General features: G+C 42.4%; 1 protein-coding gene across 2 annotated transcripts in view; it reads right to left on the bottom strand.

Annotated features, from left to right (window-relative positions):
* PPP2R2C (protein phosphatase 2 regulatory subunit Bgamma) overlaps positions 1 to 16,846 on the bottom strand; it is a 597,242-nt gene that overhangs the window by 400,121 nt on the left and 180,275 nt on the right. For both annotated transcript variants that reach the window (XM_078678502.1, XM_078678501.1), the window contains one exon: positions 2,245 to 2,342. In XM_078678502.1, coding sequence (XP_078534628.1) covers positions 2,245 to 2,342 — 98 coding nt within the window. The remainder of the gene's footprint in view (positions 1 to 2,244; positions 2,343 to 16,846) is intronic.

Consider the following 16,846-nt stretch of genomic DNA (forward strand, 5'->3'; position numbering starts at 1 on the left):
AGAAGTTGTCTAGCTAACCAAACATGACTACCTCTGTTTAATCCCAATTTAATTTTTAGCAACTGACTTGTCGATTGAAGGCATACAATAACAAAAACAGGATTGAATGCATACTTGAGGTAGGAACAATTATCTGGGTATCCTCGTCTAAGGGACAAAGTCAGTACCAAAGATTTGACTATTGGCTTCAGAGGGATCATATGAGCATTAAAAAGAGTTAAACTCAATGAAGAGCCTTGGAGTGTGCCACAGAGACGCTGGGTGCTTGTAGACTGAAAGGGGGTAGCTAGGCAGCTTGCATTTTCCTTGTAAGAAAGGAGTAAAGCCAGTGAAGAGCCCAGAGACAAATACCAAAACGATGCAAACATTTCATGAGGATAGCATGGGAGACTCTACTAAACACTGCAGACAGGTCAATGAGGATCAGAGCAGAGGATCCACTCCAGTCCAAATAAGAAACAGAATCAGATTGGGAGTGGGGGGGCCAGCGCAACATTTACTTACGTACAATCAGAACGTGGATTATTCATACGTTTTTTGACGACCTTGGAAGCGAATGGAAGTAGTTTGCTAAAACATTGGTATTTTCAGTTGGTTTCGTCTATAAGGGACTCAGGCATTTTTCCAGGTTCCAGGCATTGTAGCTTCAACTAAAGAAGGATTGCAGAGAGAGTGGAGCTCAATTTCCGTGAAAGGTGTTTTGAAGCACAACATGCTTTAGGGTGTAGAAACTTCTTTATTATGGAGACCATCTCTTGAGAAGGAGTGGAGCCATTTGTACCAAGATCTCATCGACACCAGTGTGATAGGTGCCTATTTTAAAAAACGGGCCAATATGTTTCATAAGATTATTGGTGGCAAATTTAACTGCAATTCCTTGGAAAGAGCCTTTGTTAATTTTTGGTAATATGCTTCGAATTCCAACTGATGTGATGCAGCCTCATCATATTAAATGTATCCTGTACAATCACACCACCTTTGTGGGCAGGTTTGACAATAGTGTACACGTTTTTTCCAAGAACACTTAACACAGGCATTCTAGTTTTGGGTAGATTAAAATCAACATATTTGTTTCTGGTTAGTTACTGAGTTAGTACCAGACAAAACTAAGCTTTCAAGTGCTAATATTTATTAGGCCATATGAAATGAAGGCATAAAGATGGTAGAGGGGTGATATAGTCCAGTGGAATCAGGAATGTGTTCTCTAGTCCTCATCTGTGAAGAAATATTTAAACCAGCTCTTTCTACAATCTCATTACGTCTACTGTAGTATCAAATGTGTCTCTCACGTGAGCAAGTCCAAATGACAAGCCTTACTCTGAATAGACGTTGTAGCCTTTGTTGAAGTAGATGAGGACATATTAAAATAGGATCGCTTTTCCAGAGGATTGTCTTCTGCTTGTAATATTGATTGGAAGTTTGTCTCTATTAATTGTAGAACCAGGACAGAAAGAATAAACCTATATTACTCTATGTGATACCCTTCCCTAAGCTGTACAATGACTTAAAAAACATATACTCAGACATTGGCATTTGTATAGCTAATCTACCACTGGTGTGGAATCACAGGTTTTCTGTATTCTGGTGACAACTTTAAAAATGGTCCCAGGTTTTAAACATCTACTGACTTTAGAACTGTGGAACCAGCTGTGAGCCCGATGTCTGCTCAATATCCTGTGATTCTGGGCAAATCGCTTAATCTCCCGGCTCCTAAAAAACAAAATGTTGTCGACCTTGTGCAAATTAATCTGGCGCACATTTAAAGCGTTCCAATGCCCTTGGACAAGTTTGCCCTGGTAATATTGAAACAAGAAAAAGAATATTGGGATCTGATTCGAATCCTCAACTCTGGTGGTTTCGCCACTGATAAGCAAGACATTTTTGGTATCAAAAGGAGCAAAAATCTGGTACCCAGCCTGAAGTCTCCCATCAGAGTTTCATTACATGGAGCATCAACGCTGATGTAGTAAGGAATAAAGTTTGTCCTAACAATACTAGCACGTAGGTTTGTGAGGTTCGATTAATATGATCTGATTGATAGGCTGTACTTTCAATAATAGGATGGAAGATTAGCAGACGCAAGCATACATACATTTGTAAAAGTATTGATACACATTTTCATCTTCCACCATTCTCATAATTGGTACCATGCTGTGTAAGGCAGTGACAAATCCCTCAGCAACAGCGTTGTTTAACTCACAATCATGCTGAGATCACAGAAAGATACAAAATCAGTGCACTTACCTCGGGCTCCCTTTGGAATATAACAACCCGACCCCCCTTGTCCCCAGTCGCCAGAAGTTCTCCAGTGTGGTTGAACTCAACTGTAGAAATGATGTCAGCTGAAAGAAGCAAAAAGACAATCTTAAAATGGTGCTCCTGAAAAGACAGAAAAAACTGAAATTTACACACTATGGCAAACATTTGAAACAAGGAGTATAAAGCGTATTGTGAATATTACAAGTTACCTTTGTACTCTTACCCAGTCAAATGCCCTTTAGATGGAGGGAGGGAGGGAGATCACCTGTTATCATGGTAAAAAAAGAGCAGTGACCAGCCCTAGCTTCATCCATCATTCAACCTATTCAGATTTGCATCTTAGTTTCCCTCATCAGCTCTTATCCTCTTTGTGCTACTAAATGAGATACACTTGTATTCTCTGGAGCTGGGGTGGCAGATGATACAGTATCAGGAAGAGAAACAAAGTAGGAGTGCAAAAGCCACTATGGTAAGTAAAGTACACTTACACCTACCCTTACTCCCTCAGGACCCTTTCCTTCAGCTTTGATTGCCAAGAACAAAATCCATATGAAGAGATGCCCAGAGTCAAAGCTGGAAGGAGCTCAGATTAATATATTCTACAAAACTATTCCAAATGAAGCACCAGCTTGCAACATATAATGAGTGTAGAAATCATAGCCCACCTTATTGAATGCGTTAAATACTCCAACTGTCATTAACATTCGGCATTTCAAACCTGCTGAAATTTAACGTGGGAACGTCATATGGTATTTGCCATACCATGTGGATTTTGGTGCGTTAAAAATTTAAATCTGCATTTTCTTCTCCACTAACTCTTAATATGTGTTATTTATCGCACCTGATACATAACGAACACCGTGATAGGGCAGAAATGGATAGTATTACAATGTCCAGGTTCTAAAGTGTACTGTCTGCGGATGACGATAGGTTGGCAAAGAATGTTGGAAGAAACATGTATTGATTTAGGTGAAATGTAATAAGACTTTCGGCACACAGTCAAAATGCATCAGAGCGACCACCTTTTCCCTACGGAAGACTATATGATTCTTTCACCAAAGGAGGCATAGTTGAGGAACACGAATGGTATGTTATTTCATGCTTGTCTTATTTCCCACACCAGTTGCATCTCATGGACTACTTTAGTGTTTGTGCCTAAAACTATGGCTTTTGTGAAAAAGTGGAATGAGGAAAGAAGGCGTTTATGAAAGGCTTACTCAACCTGAGATAGTATTTCTTGCTTTCACCTGATACTGGCAGGTCATGTCCTAGCTCAGTCCTAGCATGCCCGCGAGCTTCTTGATGCAACAGTAATATCTCTTGGAGACTTGATCCTGTTAGTGCTGCTTGAACTAAGGACATACACCTTGAGCTCAGTTTTGTTGCCTACTGCAAGTTAGTGTAACTCGGACAACTGCAGAGTTGCAAGGCTGCAGTTCTGCACTTTGACTGTTTATTTTGTTGCAGGTCGGAGCTACTGATGGAATGAGCTCACAGCTATGTATACATGTGAGACAAAGATCCTCTTGAGTGATCGCCCCCACTTTTTCCTTGTTGTCACCCCCATTTTATTTGGCCTGATGTTGTTGGTTTTTGACTCTCTGCACTAGGACACTGCTAATCAGACCCCTAAAACATGGCAAAACTATCTAACTCCTAATTGACATATTTAGCTTTCGAATAAGGCTATAACATGTGGTCAGAAATAGACCCCACTTGCTGCCGCGTTCTGCAGAATATGTAACTTTTGCATGCACTACTGAGAAGCCCTCAGGTATAAAGAATGATCATAATCTATTCTGGAAACAACCAGTGCTTGGCCTCTATCTTACATGAAGAAAGCAAAATAAGCAAGAGAATTTAGAAAAGCACCCAAGGTATCAAAAAGTAGGTTGCTGCCACATGACAAATATGGGTGTCAAAAGAAAGATGGTTATCAAAGGTAATGTGTAGATTCGTTGCTGTAGCAGCAGAGGAGAAGGGACTGCCATGTTCTGAGGTACACTGTTATGGAGACCAGTCAATTGACTGTCTACCAAACACCAGAACCTCCGTTTTTTCTCAATTAATTTCAAACAATTGGACCTCATCTGTATCACAATTTCTGTCAATCACTACAGAAAATGAGTTTTAGTCATTTCAGATTTTCAGCTATTGATATTATCATTTGAGTTTCATCTGCATAAGATACTAAATTGAAGCCAAAAGAATTGTCAATAGAAGACAATAGAAAGATCTAAATGTTGAACAACATGGGCCTCAGTGGGGTACTCCACAAGAGATGAAAAAAGGGGTGAAAGGTAAGACTACTGAGTTAGAATCTGTGTTGTGTGAGAAAAGAGTCTAGCCAATGCTTTTCTGCAGATTCCAAATTCTGACAGCCTTGTTAGATGTTATGTGTATCAAAGACAATATCAAAGGCTGTGGAGAGGTCAAGAAGAACCAGCTCAGCAACCAGCCCTGGTCTAAAATAAACCTAAGATCATCGTTCATGGCCCATCATGCTGAATCAGTGCTATAAAAGGATGAAAGCTGATTACAATGAATCAAGCAGATTGTTCGACTCAAGGTAGCCTCACAGTTGAAGGTTGACAGCTTTGCTGATAAGGTAAACATAAGTCTATAATTAGACAGAACTATAGGATCACCTGCTGACTTTTTCAGGTGAGGCAAGATCATAACCCTTTCTCTGGCAGATTCCTGAGAGAAATTAAGAAGGATTGTTAAGATAAGATCCGTAGTGCCTGTAGCAAGCTGCAAGCGGTGTGGAGGGCATGGGTCAAGATGGGAGCCACATTTGGCTTTTTTTAATCTTGCTGTGCTTTGAACTGACTGAGTGGAATAAACTCTCCCAAGTTGGAACCTGTATGAGAGAAAAACTCTGTGTTCAATAGAGAAGGAAGAGCAAAGGGTTTCAGATATTTAAAAAATCTTTTTTTTTTCTATTTAAAGAGCATAGCAAGATTATCACACAGAGATTGTGAAGATAAGGGTGTAATTTTCTCCACCTCGGGGTGGCTCAATTGATTAACAATGGCAAACAACTCCCCAGCTAGGGTTTTTGAACTGAAAATCACTGAAGTACAGTATCCTGCTTGTGCCCCTTTAAACATTTTTGATGTCACAAATTGCTTTTCCATATAGAATTTTTGCCTCTGTTTCATTCTTTGTTCTCCAAATACATTCCAATTACTTCCATCTTCTCTTTGCATCCATGAAGTTGCCGGTGAACCTAGGGGCTGATGGTGGCAATCCTTTAGGTTTCAATGAACATTGAGGGGCTATTTTATCAAGTGAGCCTTGCACCTAGTTATCAAAGATGATGGCCTTACAATTGATATCATTAGAACATGCAAAAGGATGAAAATTGAATGCAGACATGACATTGTCCAAGTTAACTTTGCCCAAAAAACAAGAAACTTTAGATGATCTCTCATGTGTGATGTGGGGTCTCATGCGTGATTATTTAACCACTTCCGCGCTCATGACGAGCTGAGCTCGTCATGAGCGACGACGCCCGCACGCTGATGATGAGCTGAGCTCGTCATGTAACGTGGCTTTTTTCAAATCGCAGCGCGCAGCGGGAAAACCGCTAGCGCGCATGCGGTTTAAAACAGAAGGGAAGCACACCAGGGTGTAAGGGGTAGAGCATTAGTTATCCTCACCAGATCATGCTTAGAATTGATATGTCCTGCCCGATGTGTGGACCTGTAAACAAGCTGATTAAGCCTAAGGCTTAAGGGTAAAGTTGAAATATTGTACTGTAGGAGGTACTTAAAAGACACAAAAAATATTATTTTTAAAAAAACTCTCCTATCTTTATAGAGGAAGGGCACTGTCCCCTGCAAAATGACGCCGATGAAGGGCGGGGCCTATTACTGTGGCTCAACAACACAATGTTTAATATATGCAAGCGCAAGTACATTTGAAATTGGTCCACCCAAGGTGATTTTAAATCCCCTTCTAGCTGCATCGAACTCAATAGAAAGGAACATTTGGAGCTGTCCACCACTTTCCCTTTCACAGCACTAATCAGACTTTAAGAATGCGAAAATGTATATCTATTAACCCATGTCAGAAATGTGTTGCAATCTCGAAACAGCTGCCCCAAAGCAGGTTACATAGAATGCAATTAGTACTACCTGACTTAAAAAGATAAAAGGCTGGGGTCACAATGCCGACATCTCCATCTTTGGCCACCAGGTCAAAAACAGCTCTCAGCACTGTGCGCCTAATCCACTGAGACTTACTGAAGCAACCCATGGCATATCTGAGCCTCAACAGCTTACGGCATCAGTCATAGCACAAGGAGAGGAATGAAGAGAAAGAGATAAAGGAAGAGCGATTGAGAGAGAGGGAGACTGAGACCAAAGGCAGAGTAGAGACCCCAAGAGTCATTTAAACTGTTTCTAAGCCTGCTAGTGCATCATGGATTATACGTGCATGTATTTGCTCTGACCATATGATTATATCATATATTTAAATATGGGGTGTTACAGATAAACAGTAATACCAGCTGTTGGAAATGGCCCTTTCTAGGGTGCTTTCCCTCGAAGTTTTGCTTTTGTCCCTCCCGGTGGTTTTCCGCTGATCTATGTGCTAGACTTATTACTTTGAGCACTTTCGACACTGCCATTCAGTGCCCAAAACCTGTGCTTGTCATATACATACTAGTCATTGGTGTACCCATGATTGGCTGATTTGAGTAAGCTGTAAGCCCCTTGTCTAGGGGTAAGACACATACCCAGGGCATGTAACTCAAATCATCATCATCAGCATTTATAGAGCGCCTGGTTACACCAACGGTGGGTCCCCGCGCTGAGCAGAAACTCAGTAATGACACAAGATAGGTAGGAGAGCCCAGCTGTAATGCTTCAAGGTCTATTAAGGTTTATAGGTTGGGAAAAAAACAAGTTTTCAGCCTGATCCTACAGGCAGAAAAAGCTCTTTCCTCAAATCCATTGGTAATGAATTTCAATGTTTTGCTGCCAGGTATTTGAAAGAGCAGCCTCCTAGCCTTGCCTTCCTAAATCTGGGTACTATTACCAATGACTTTCCTTAAGATCTTAGGCTTGTACTGGGGGTGTAGGGTGTAATCATGTCTTGTAGATAACTTGGGCCTTTATTTGCTAGAATATGATGGCAGAAGCACATTGCTTTGAACAGGATCATCTTGACCATAGGCAAACAATGCAATTTGGCCAGGGCCTTTGTGTTGGATGATCTTCTGGTAGATTCAGCACTGGCCGGGCAGCTGCGTTTTGGACTGATTGCAGCTTCCTCTGCCTTTTGTTTGCTACACCTAGGTATAGTACATTGCCGTAGTCAATCTGAGAGGTGACCACTGCATGTATTATAGTTTTTCTGGCTTGAACCGGTAGTAGGTCAATGACTTTCCGTAGGGTTTTCAGCATTCCGAAACATTTGCCTGTTATTTTTCGGATTTGATTTTCATATGTCAGGTTGGAATCAAGCCAAACTCCAAGGTTCTTGACTTCGGTTTTAGGGGTTTGGAGCTGGCCAAGTGGTTCCGGCCACCAAGCTGATGTCCAGATAGGAGGCGCTTTTCCCATTAGCATTACTACTGTCTTACTGCCATTAGGTTTTAAGCAGTGGGCTGCCATCCATGCTCTTCTGAGGGCCTGCAGCACTGGCTGTGCCACCCACAGAGGTAGCTCTTCAAACATGCCACAGGTTTGCCATGGCGGGGCCTGTGTGTGCTGGTTACTGTTACTCAGTGTGGCATTTTAAAAGCTACTGGCCAAGGCTCTGCATGTCTCTCCCGATATTGCAGTACTCCTTGAGGGATGGGAGCAGTGTCCGGAAGAGATAGGGAATGTGCATGTGTGCGCTACATGCCCTGGTGGTGAAAGGCACCAGATGGTTTGTTAGGTACAGTAGGACCCGCTTCTCACATTGTATTGACATGAGGGATATATGAAAAGGCTATTGAGCTGTATTTCCTATGTTCAGAAGAGTGGTAGCATAATGTTTGATATCAATGAGTTAGTAATGGCAAATCCTCACTGGTGGTACAAGTGGGTTCAACATTACTAATGTGGAAATACCACTTTGGGGAAAGGGGGCATTTCTGTGCTTGTCAGCCTATCTCCAATCCACATCTGGGTGCTGGGGGACAGCTACATCTTTGAAGTCCTGATAAGACAGCCATAAACTTATGGCTCAAGGAAAACTGGAGACCTTTCACTGTGAGGGGCCTTCCTGGCACGGATAAGATGTGAGGGGCCTTCCTGGCACGGATAAGAGGGGGTGGAATTGCCACCTGCATTCCAAGGGCAGGGTTTGGTCCCACTAAAGATATTGATCAAGCCTCCCTGTGTAGGATGGCAGACAAGACAAAATTTAGAGAGTGCCCATGCATTTCAAAGGTGACCTTTTGAAATGATCCCATCTGCAAAGGCCGTTCTGGCTATAACTACCGGGGCTCTGTCCTCAGGATTTAGAGACACTTGTACTATTGGAACCATGCTACGCTGGTTTGATGCTGGGGCATCAATAAGAGGATCTATTGGGGTGGAGGGACTACAACTGGATTATCTGCAGGCTTGAGGTGTCCTGTGGCTTGTTGTGCACTAGGTAGGGGACTATCACTTGGTAGATTTTACCTGTATGTTGCTGGCCTGCAGCCAGTTGCCGCCTGTCATGGCGCGGGTCCCTCTGCACTTTCCAAGGGCTGTGTTGTCTGGCCTCCTGTCCATGAGATCCCAGGGACAGAAAGGATCTTCCCGATTCCACGAGATCATAAGAACCGCGTATGGCAGGATTGGATGGAAGTGATCATCGATTGGGACAAGGACCATCCTGACTTGTGCAGTGATCACACTGTGCCAAGAAGTGTGCTTGTAATGATCAGCACCCATCTGGAGGTGCTGTAGCATGAGGCGTTTGAGGAGTTTGGGGGAAGTTTGCTGAGTCCGAGGGACCCGAGCTTACAACAGGAAGCCTGTGCTAGCTTGCACTCTGTAGAGTGTGGAGTCCGAGGGGTGTTGGGGGACGTTTTCCGAGTCTACAGGACAGAAGCTGGCAGCCTAGACTGTCTCTGACCTCCAGATAAAGAGGCTGACAGTGTTTGACATCGCGCTGTCAGTCCGAGGTCGCCGGCTCCCTCTCCCTGGGCCCACGCCACAAGATACTCTGTTGTTGAGTGTACCGGGACTGGACGTGAGGGGTCCAGTTGTGCTGTGTGTTCATCTACGGTTGCCTGCCTTGGGCAACTACAGCTCGCACCTCCAAACTGGAAGCAAGTCAGCTTTCGGTGTCGCAGTCTTTTGCCTATGGGGGTAGGGATCCTGCACTCGTGAAGGTGACTCTGAGTGCCTGAGGACCAGATCTGGATGGAGGTGAACACGTAACTGTTTCCTTCTGCTTCAGGTGGTCCCGACAATCTAATCAAAGTATCGCCAGTGGGTGCAACATGTATCGTTGACTGGTGTAGTTTGGGTGGCTGAGGGATGAGACACCAGGTGTAGTCAGAACCTGTGATTTCTTTACCATTACAACTGAACGGGGTATGTGATATTGGGAATGTCATCTTTTATGCTAATGTTTTAGAGAGAAAGTGGAATACATTTGAACAGCCTGCATATATTTTTCTGGCACATTAGATGTCACTTTTGATATGGGAGGGATTGCTTAGATCGTGAACTCCTCTGGGAAATAAGCAATGGGTATATGTTGCTTATGAGGCTGAGGGGTTATTGGGGCAAGTGAATACCTATGACTAGTACATATATGTCATACCACTCTGCTGCTAACGGAAGAGTTTGACAATTGCAAATAACTGTAAAGTATATATCCAATGTGTATGTTGTTTTGATTTGAATGTGTGTATAATACAAAGAGCAGTATTTTATACATACTGTGTGGAGTCTTTTTGTAGTGTACACAGTGTGTTGAGAGGGTGGGGGTTGTGCCAATACTTTACACTTTGACCCTGAGGATAAGCCTAACTCCCCTGATCCAAGCTACTCAAGGGTGAGCACAGGTTATCGGACAAGTGTATTGTACTCATCCTATCTAGGAAGGTGAATTCTGCCTCTGCTTCAATGCATCTCATCCAGCCAGAAACTGCTGGGTCTAACATCAGCTGATCCTTACATTTTAAAAGAAAATGCGCTACTCGTCTTACCTCATTGAAAACAACACAACTTCATGAACTATATTTTGTAATATAAAAGCCACATACATTGCCTATAAACATTAACCAGGCCATTGATAAATCACTTTTCAATTCATCTATATTCATCTTAACACAAAGAGAAGCAGAAAATATTAATGACACCACATATCTTTAGTTTAAAAAAAGTCTTACACTGCAAAATATTGCACCATATAACACAAACATTTTGAACAACCTCACAATCAGATTGTATTTCTGGTTGGTAATAAAAGCTGCTTTGTTTGCTCCCAACCATTGCTAACGTATATCCAGATTTTGAGATGGCAGTAATGGCTGAAGCAGTAACACCAACATCGGCAGCCATTTCTGTTACATTCAGAGGCTAGTAGCAAAAAGTGGCATACATCTGGTTGTATGGTAGTAACCGCTGGTGACGTCTGCATATGCTCTCTGGCAGTAAACGTCAGCAGATATATTAGGTAAAGTTTAGCAAGAACATGCAGTATTGCCATGGTCCGAGTGGAAACAGCTTAGAACATTTTGGGTAGGCTCGACATGATATTATATCATTCAGGGTCATGTAGCATACAGCTTAGCCCACTCCTGAGAGCTTTCACGGTTGTTAAAGGCCCTCTTCCTGAGTTATAGGCTTGCGCCGCTGGCAATAGGCTATGAGGAAGACAGCCTCTAATAATTGGCCAAGCCCTAGGCAGAAGGGCTCTAATGCTATTAGACCATTCCTCCCATTTAGTGTATCATTTTATAAAATATACTAGGCAAAACAGTAAGACAGGTACGCTCGAACCTTAGATTAGAGGGTTCAAATAATCTGTTATTGGCCTTGAACCATTCACTGCATTCAAAGGGGCTTCGAACATTTCAGTGTTTAATTACGTATTTATTCCTTAGTGCAAGTTTGTATCCCTGCACTACTAATACACGTATAACTCATCAGAAACTATGAAAGCTTGACATACAAGTGATGGAAAGAAAAGTAGTACACTAACTATAAAGATACCTGGCTGATGATTTTTTTTAGTCATTCCTTGCTCAGGTTTCAGCTTTGGTGTTTTCACCGAGATTACCCCTCTGGCAGTGTGGAACTGTATTTTAGCAGCTGCCGATGACAGGAACCTCTTGGTATTTGCAATTTTTTGACTGGTGTGTGTGTCATTTCGTGTTAAAGAAAAGAGCGTGCTTAAAGGTTATGGCATTTGCTGTCTGCATGCAACAATATCACGGTAACAAGGTGTCAGTTAAAGGTCTGTGTAAAGGCAGTGAGAGATCAGATCAGAGGGATGACTGCCTCCAGGCCTCTGGTCTTAGCAGGAACCTTCTCAGTCGTCACCGGAATCTTTCATGCCTCTGCACAGCATGCCTTTATGTTTCTGCCACTTTTGATGTGGAAGGCATTGCTTGAACCATGAACGACTCTGGGAAGTACGCAGATGGGTTTATGATGCTTGCGAGGCTGAAGGGATAACAGGGCAAGTGAATACCTATGACTAGTACATATATGTTCATGCCGTTTTGCTGCTAATGGAAGAGTTCGACAACTGCATATAACTTTAAATATGTGCCTTATAGCACATATTTACAGAAGTGGGGAGCAAGCGTTTTACACCTGACTTCAAGCTTGCCTGTACTCCACAACACTCAACACTTTAGTCCACTCCTCCATGCTCAACACTCATTACTATCAATACAGCATACAACACTCTGCACAGCCCTGCACACACCATATCCCACCCCATTCTCCTTGCCACCATACTCCACACTGCTTGACCAAACTCTATTTAATCTTACCTTAAAAGCCTATGCTGGTTCCCAGTAAAAGATATTTGAGGATGATCTGTCTCACGTAGAATGAAATCACAGCACCACATGTCTGTACCAAAAAGTTTTTACACCACTTCAAGCAGTCAACACTCAACAGACGAGAGTATTCCTGTCGCTGTACAATCAAACACAAATGTGGCCAATGATTCTCACTGGTAACACCCCGTCTCTAGAATAACCTGTACAGGAAAATCCACCACTCCCATTCGCTCATGAAGTTCAGAACACAATTCAGGACCTACCTGTTTAACAATATGATTTAAGTATCCTTCCTTCCTTCTACCTGTTATGCAGCTGCGCCTCCTCCGCAACGGTGGCGGAGCTTCACCCCATTGGCTCAGAACCAACAGCTACAAAATAAAATGATATTTTATTATCGTTTTATTTTTCAGAGTCTGATTTAGTCAAGAGTGTGCAGGGAGGGGCGGGGATGGGCCATAGTAGGGAGGAGGAGTGGAGTGGAGTGCACTTATAAGTGCGCATGTCAGTTTGGCCAGCTGTTTTAGGCCAGTCAAACAGACATGCACAGTCAGGTTTTTCCAACCCAGCTGCATTCCACAGCTGGATGGAGAAAAAACGGCACAGACTCCCTTTACCTGAGAGAGCGTTAAACCAGCCCGCTCAGCCCAATCCCTGTGTTGCTCTCATGCAGCATGAGAGCAACGTGGGGATTGGATGGAGAGTATCTCCATCCAGGGACTGCTGGGAACAGGAACCAGAGGAATACCGAGGCACAAGGCGGCCGGCAGCATCAGGTATGCTTTTTTTAGTCTTATTTTCTTATCCCCCCCGCCCGCGGTGCCTCTCCGCCTCACCACTTTTTATGCCTCATATGTTTCCTGTCAAACATACTTTTCTTACACCTTTTACATTTTATGTATGTAATAGCTACATCTAGTGATGCCTTGTCCTCAATGTACTCATCGGTATATCTATTTCTACTTATGCTTTTCCTTCAAAACTTACTTTAAGCTTCACAAATGCCCACTGGACAAGCCCTTGTAACCACGATCAACCAGCCATGAAACGAAGGGCCCTGCACTTTTTATCCCATTGTAAACAAAGTAATTATGAAACTCCAACCAATCAATCTACGCACCTATGCAATCCTTATGTATGTGACATGCCCTGAACTGTATCAACACTGTCGGCGCAGTCCACTGGCCCTTGTAGCAGTCGCAATCGTTCACTGTACCATCGCCATTAACCAGTATTCAATCTCACTGACTATTCGCCTCGAAACAATTAGGCTTCTAAACGCCTTCATGATCCATAATAAATCAAACCAAAAACCTAATGAAGTAAGACAGACATACAGCCTGATTCATGTACAATCCGTTTTGCGTGGCCCTAATAGCGAATCATAGCGACTCGCTATTGAGGACACGCAAAACGGCATTCATGTAGGAATTGCTAATGTAATAGCGATTCCTACATGTTCTTTATTTGCGAGTAGCAATTTGCTACTCGCAAAAACTCCCCATTCATTCCTATGGGCCAAGAGGCCCATAGGAATGAATGGGGAGTATCCCTTATTTGCGAGTAGCAATTTGCTACTCGCAAATAAGATAGCGATTTTAAGGGTGCCAGGGGTGTCCAAAGGACACCCTGTTGCACCCCTAAAAAGCACATTTGAACAGGTGTTGCGCACACACATGTCCAAAGGACATGTGTGTGTGCAACATGCAACTCAGAAAAATGCTTTTAAAAGCATTTCTCTGAGTTTTTGCTATTTACCGAGAGGTCAGACCTCTCGGTAAATAGCGGCCCCAAAAGTGCTAAATCGCAATTTCTTGATGTGACATGAATAGCATTTGAGGAATCTCTAATAGAGATTCCTTAAATGCTATTCCTCGCATATTTGCGACTTCTTAAATAGCGATTTTTGCATTTGGTATCATGAATACCAAATGCAAAAATCGCACTCGCAAAGGGCCAGATTCTCAGAATCTGGCCCTTTTGCGAGCGCTATTGGCTACATGAATCAGGCTGTTAGAGTCCAGGTGCCCACTACATGGTATTAGCTACCAAAGGTTGCAGAGTACACCTTGCAAACATAACATATGTAGTTGTAAAGCACAAGTTTAACCGTAGGTATCTTGGCTCTGAATAACAGATGTTTATTGTTACCCAACTCAATGGTACTCATTATATTGACTTCAGATGGATGAAAGGCTGTGTGGACCTGCCCGGGTGTGAACCTGTGACCATGAGGTCAAACACAGGCCCATGCAGTGGAAGAATTAGTCCACTGAGCCACCAGATCCGGCTTATACCACCTCAACAAAGACCTGCCTTGGTTGGTATCACTTCTAAACACTGGATGCTGTCAAAATTCTATAGGGCGTCAGAATTACACATATCAATATGCAATGGTAATTGTTAGCCTACGAGAAAGAAGATTTAATTGCCACATAGTCTTATTGTCACCTGCTGGCTGGCATCGCTATTTAAGACTTATTATTAGGCTTGGTGTTTCTAACATTATTTTTCCATGGACGGATCAATCCATGACAGATTTTCACGATATCCAAATGAGGTGTATACAATGTGTTTAAATCAGAACAAATTTGCAGTCAATGGCCATGGTGAAAATATACCATGTGTCTGACCCCAGGGCAGCAACAATGGAACAATGCAATAATCTGTCTTCACAAAAATTCTTCATCTATAAAACATTTCAATTTTAAGTGGCATCCCGTAAAACAAATAATAACTTGTCTAAAAGGCAAATACGTTTTGCACAACCTCTGCAACGAATACAGAGTGAAGAACTAAAGAAAAGTAAACAACAGTTTGAACCAGGCCTATAGAAGCACTAAAACGAATGAGCTACTGTCAATTCTGTATATTAGCAAGTACATAAAGAACCAAAATAATATGCTTAAAACCTGTATGTAACTGTATCTTACTTATACTGATAACCTGGGACATGAAGAAAGATTAAATGCTTCAATCACTCGTCAGACCTATCAAACACGATAACAGATAAAATGATAAATTGCCTGACTATAGAAGGAGACACTACACAACACAAAAAAATCCAACCAAGGAGAAAAACAGAGTGTTTTGTTTTTGCTCTGAAGAAGTCCATGAGGACGAAACACGTTAGCTACGGTTTTTACCTTGTCTGAAAAAAGGACTTTCCAATAAAGGATTTAAAGAACAACCCTACTGAATTGCCATTTCAGTTTTGACATTTGATTCTCGAATGAATGTTTCAACTATATTAAGGATCACTTCTATAAAACGTTTGTTAATCAATTTGCTAATCTAAATTAAGTGTTCTAGACCACTGTTTTGTTTGAAATTAGGAGATTTTGTATATCTCGGGAGACGTTGGGGTTTTGAGTCTCCGGTCCCTAGCACCTTGTGCAACTAGATACATACAACTGTACTAAAGATAGGTGCAATCTGTTTGCCTCAATCCCCTTTCAATTTGCCTTGGATTCCTGAATATGATTGGCATAAAATGAGAGATTTTGAATGGATAGAAGACATTATGAAACTTGTCTTAAATTGGCAGCTGGTTCTACAATTTTGCCCCAAGATAGAGAAAGGAATAGCTACTGTGGCAGGATTTGTTTAGAGTGGGATGGGCAGCAATAGTTGACCTTCAGATTGAAGCAAGTGGACTGGTTTTTACTGCTGAACTAATTGGAATAGACAAGATAGCTCTGGTTGGTGAATGGCAATATGTATCAAACAGACTGATTGAAAAAAAGGCTTCTTTACTACACAAGCATTTAGTGGAGATCACTCTGAGACCCCGTGTCATGAGTTTGAATTTCAACAAGGTCTAATTGTCCTGCAGTCCCAAATCAGGAGAGTTTTACTACACTATTTCTAACTCTGCAAAAGGAAAATAATGTGGGACCTTTTCACAAAGGTATTTCTGTCTGTAGATATGAGTTTATGGCCAAAAATACCTTATTTATGACTGTCTGAAATTAACATGGGGATTTCTGGTGGTCCTAAATGCATTTACTACAGCAGAGAAATTCACATTAGTAAATCCCACTCATGGGCCAGGGAGGTGGGAATTGGCCGCTGGGCATTCTAAATCATTGCTTGCCATGGATGTTTGCGAGTGCCCACAAATAGTTACGTTTGTCGGCATAGCCAAACTTTGATCCAACCCCTTTCAACCATTCAAACGACAAGAGATTTACTTCAGTCAAGCCCTTCTAGAATAGTTTGCCTAAGGTATAAGGGAAGAGTTTTATCCATGGGAAAAAACATGTTTTTCCCTTGAAGAAAATGTAATGTAAGGTGTGTTTATAGAGCGCTGCTTATCACCCGTGAGAGTATCCAGGCACTGAGCAGGTGAGTGTAGGCGTGTGGTAAGGCTGGGCTGAATACAGGCTGTCTCGATGGTCCCATAGGAAAACTAAATGAATATCTAGGTCTTCATTCTCTTGCAGAATTCAAGAAGTGAGAAGGTGTAGGCCTTCATGTGTTGGGGCAGGTCGTTCCAGGATTTAGCGGATTGATAGAAATATGATTGATCTGTTCTGCTTCTGAGGATGCTGGGTGTATGTGTTAGTGAGAGTGATGCGGACTGAAGTTGTCTGGCGGGTTGGTGTAAGTGAAGCCGATGATTGAGGT

The sequence above is a fragment of the Lissotriton helveticus genome, chromosome 2_2, assembly GCF_964261635.1.
Source record: "Lissotriton helveticus chromosome 2_2, aLisHel1.1, whole genome shotgun sequence".
NCBI lineage: Eukaryota > Metazoa > Chordata > Amphibia > Caudata > Salamandridae > Lissotriton > Lissotriton helveticus.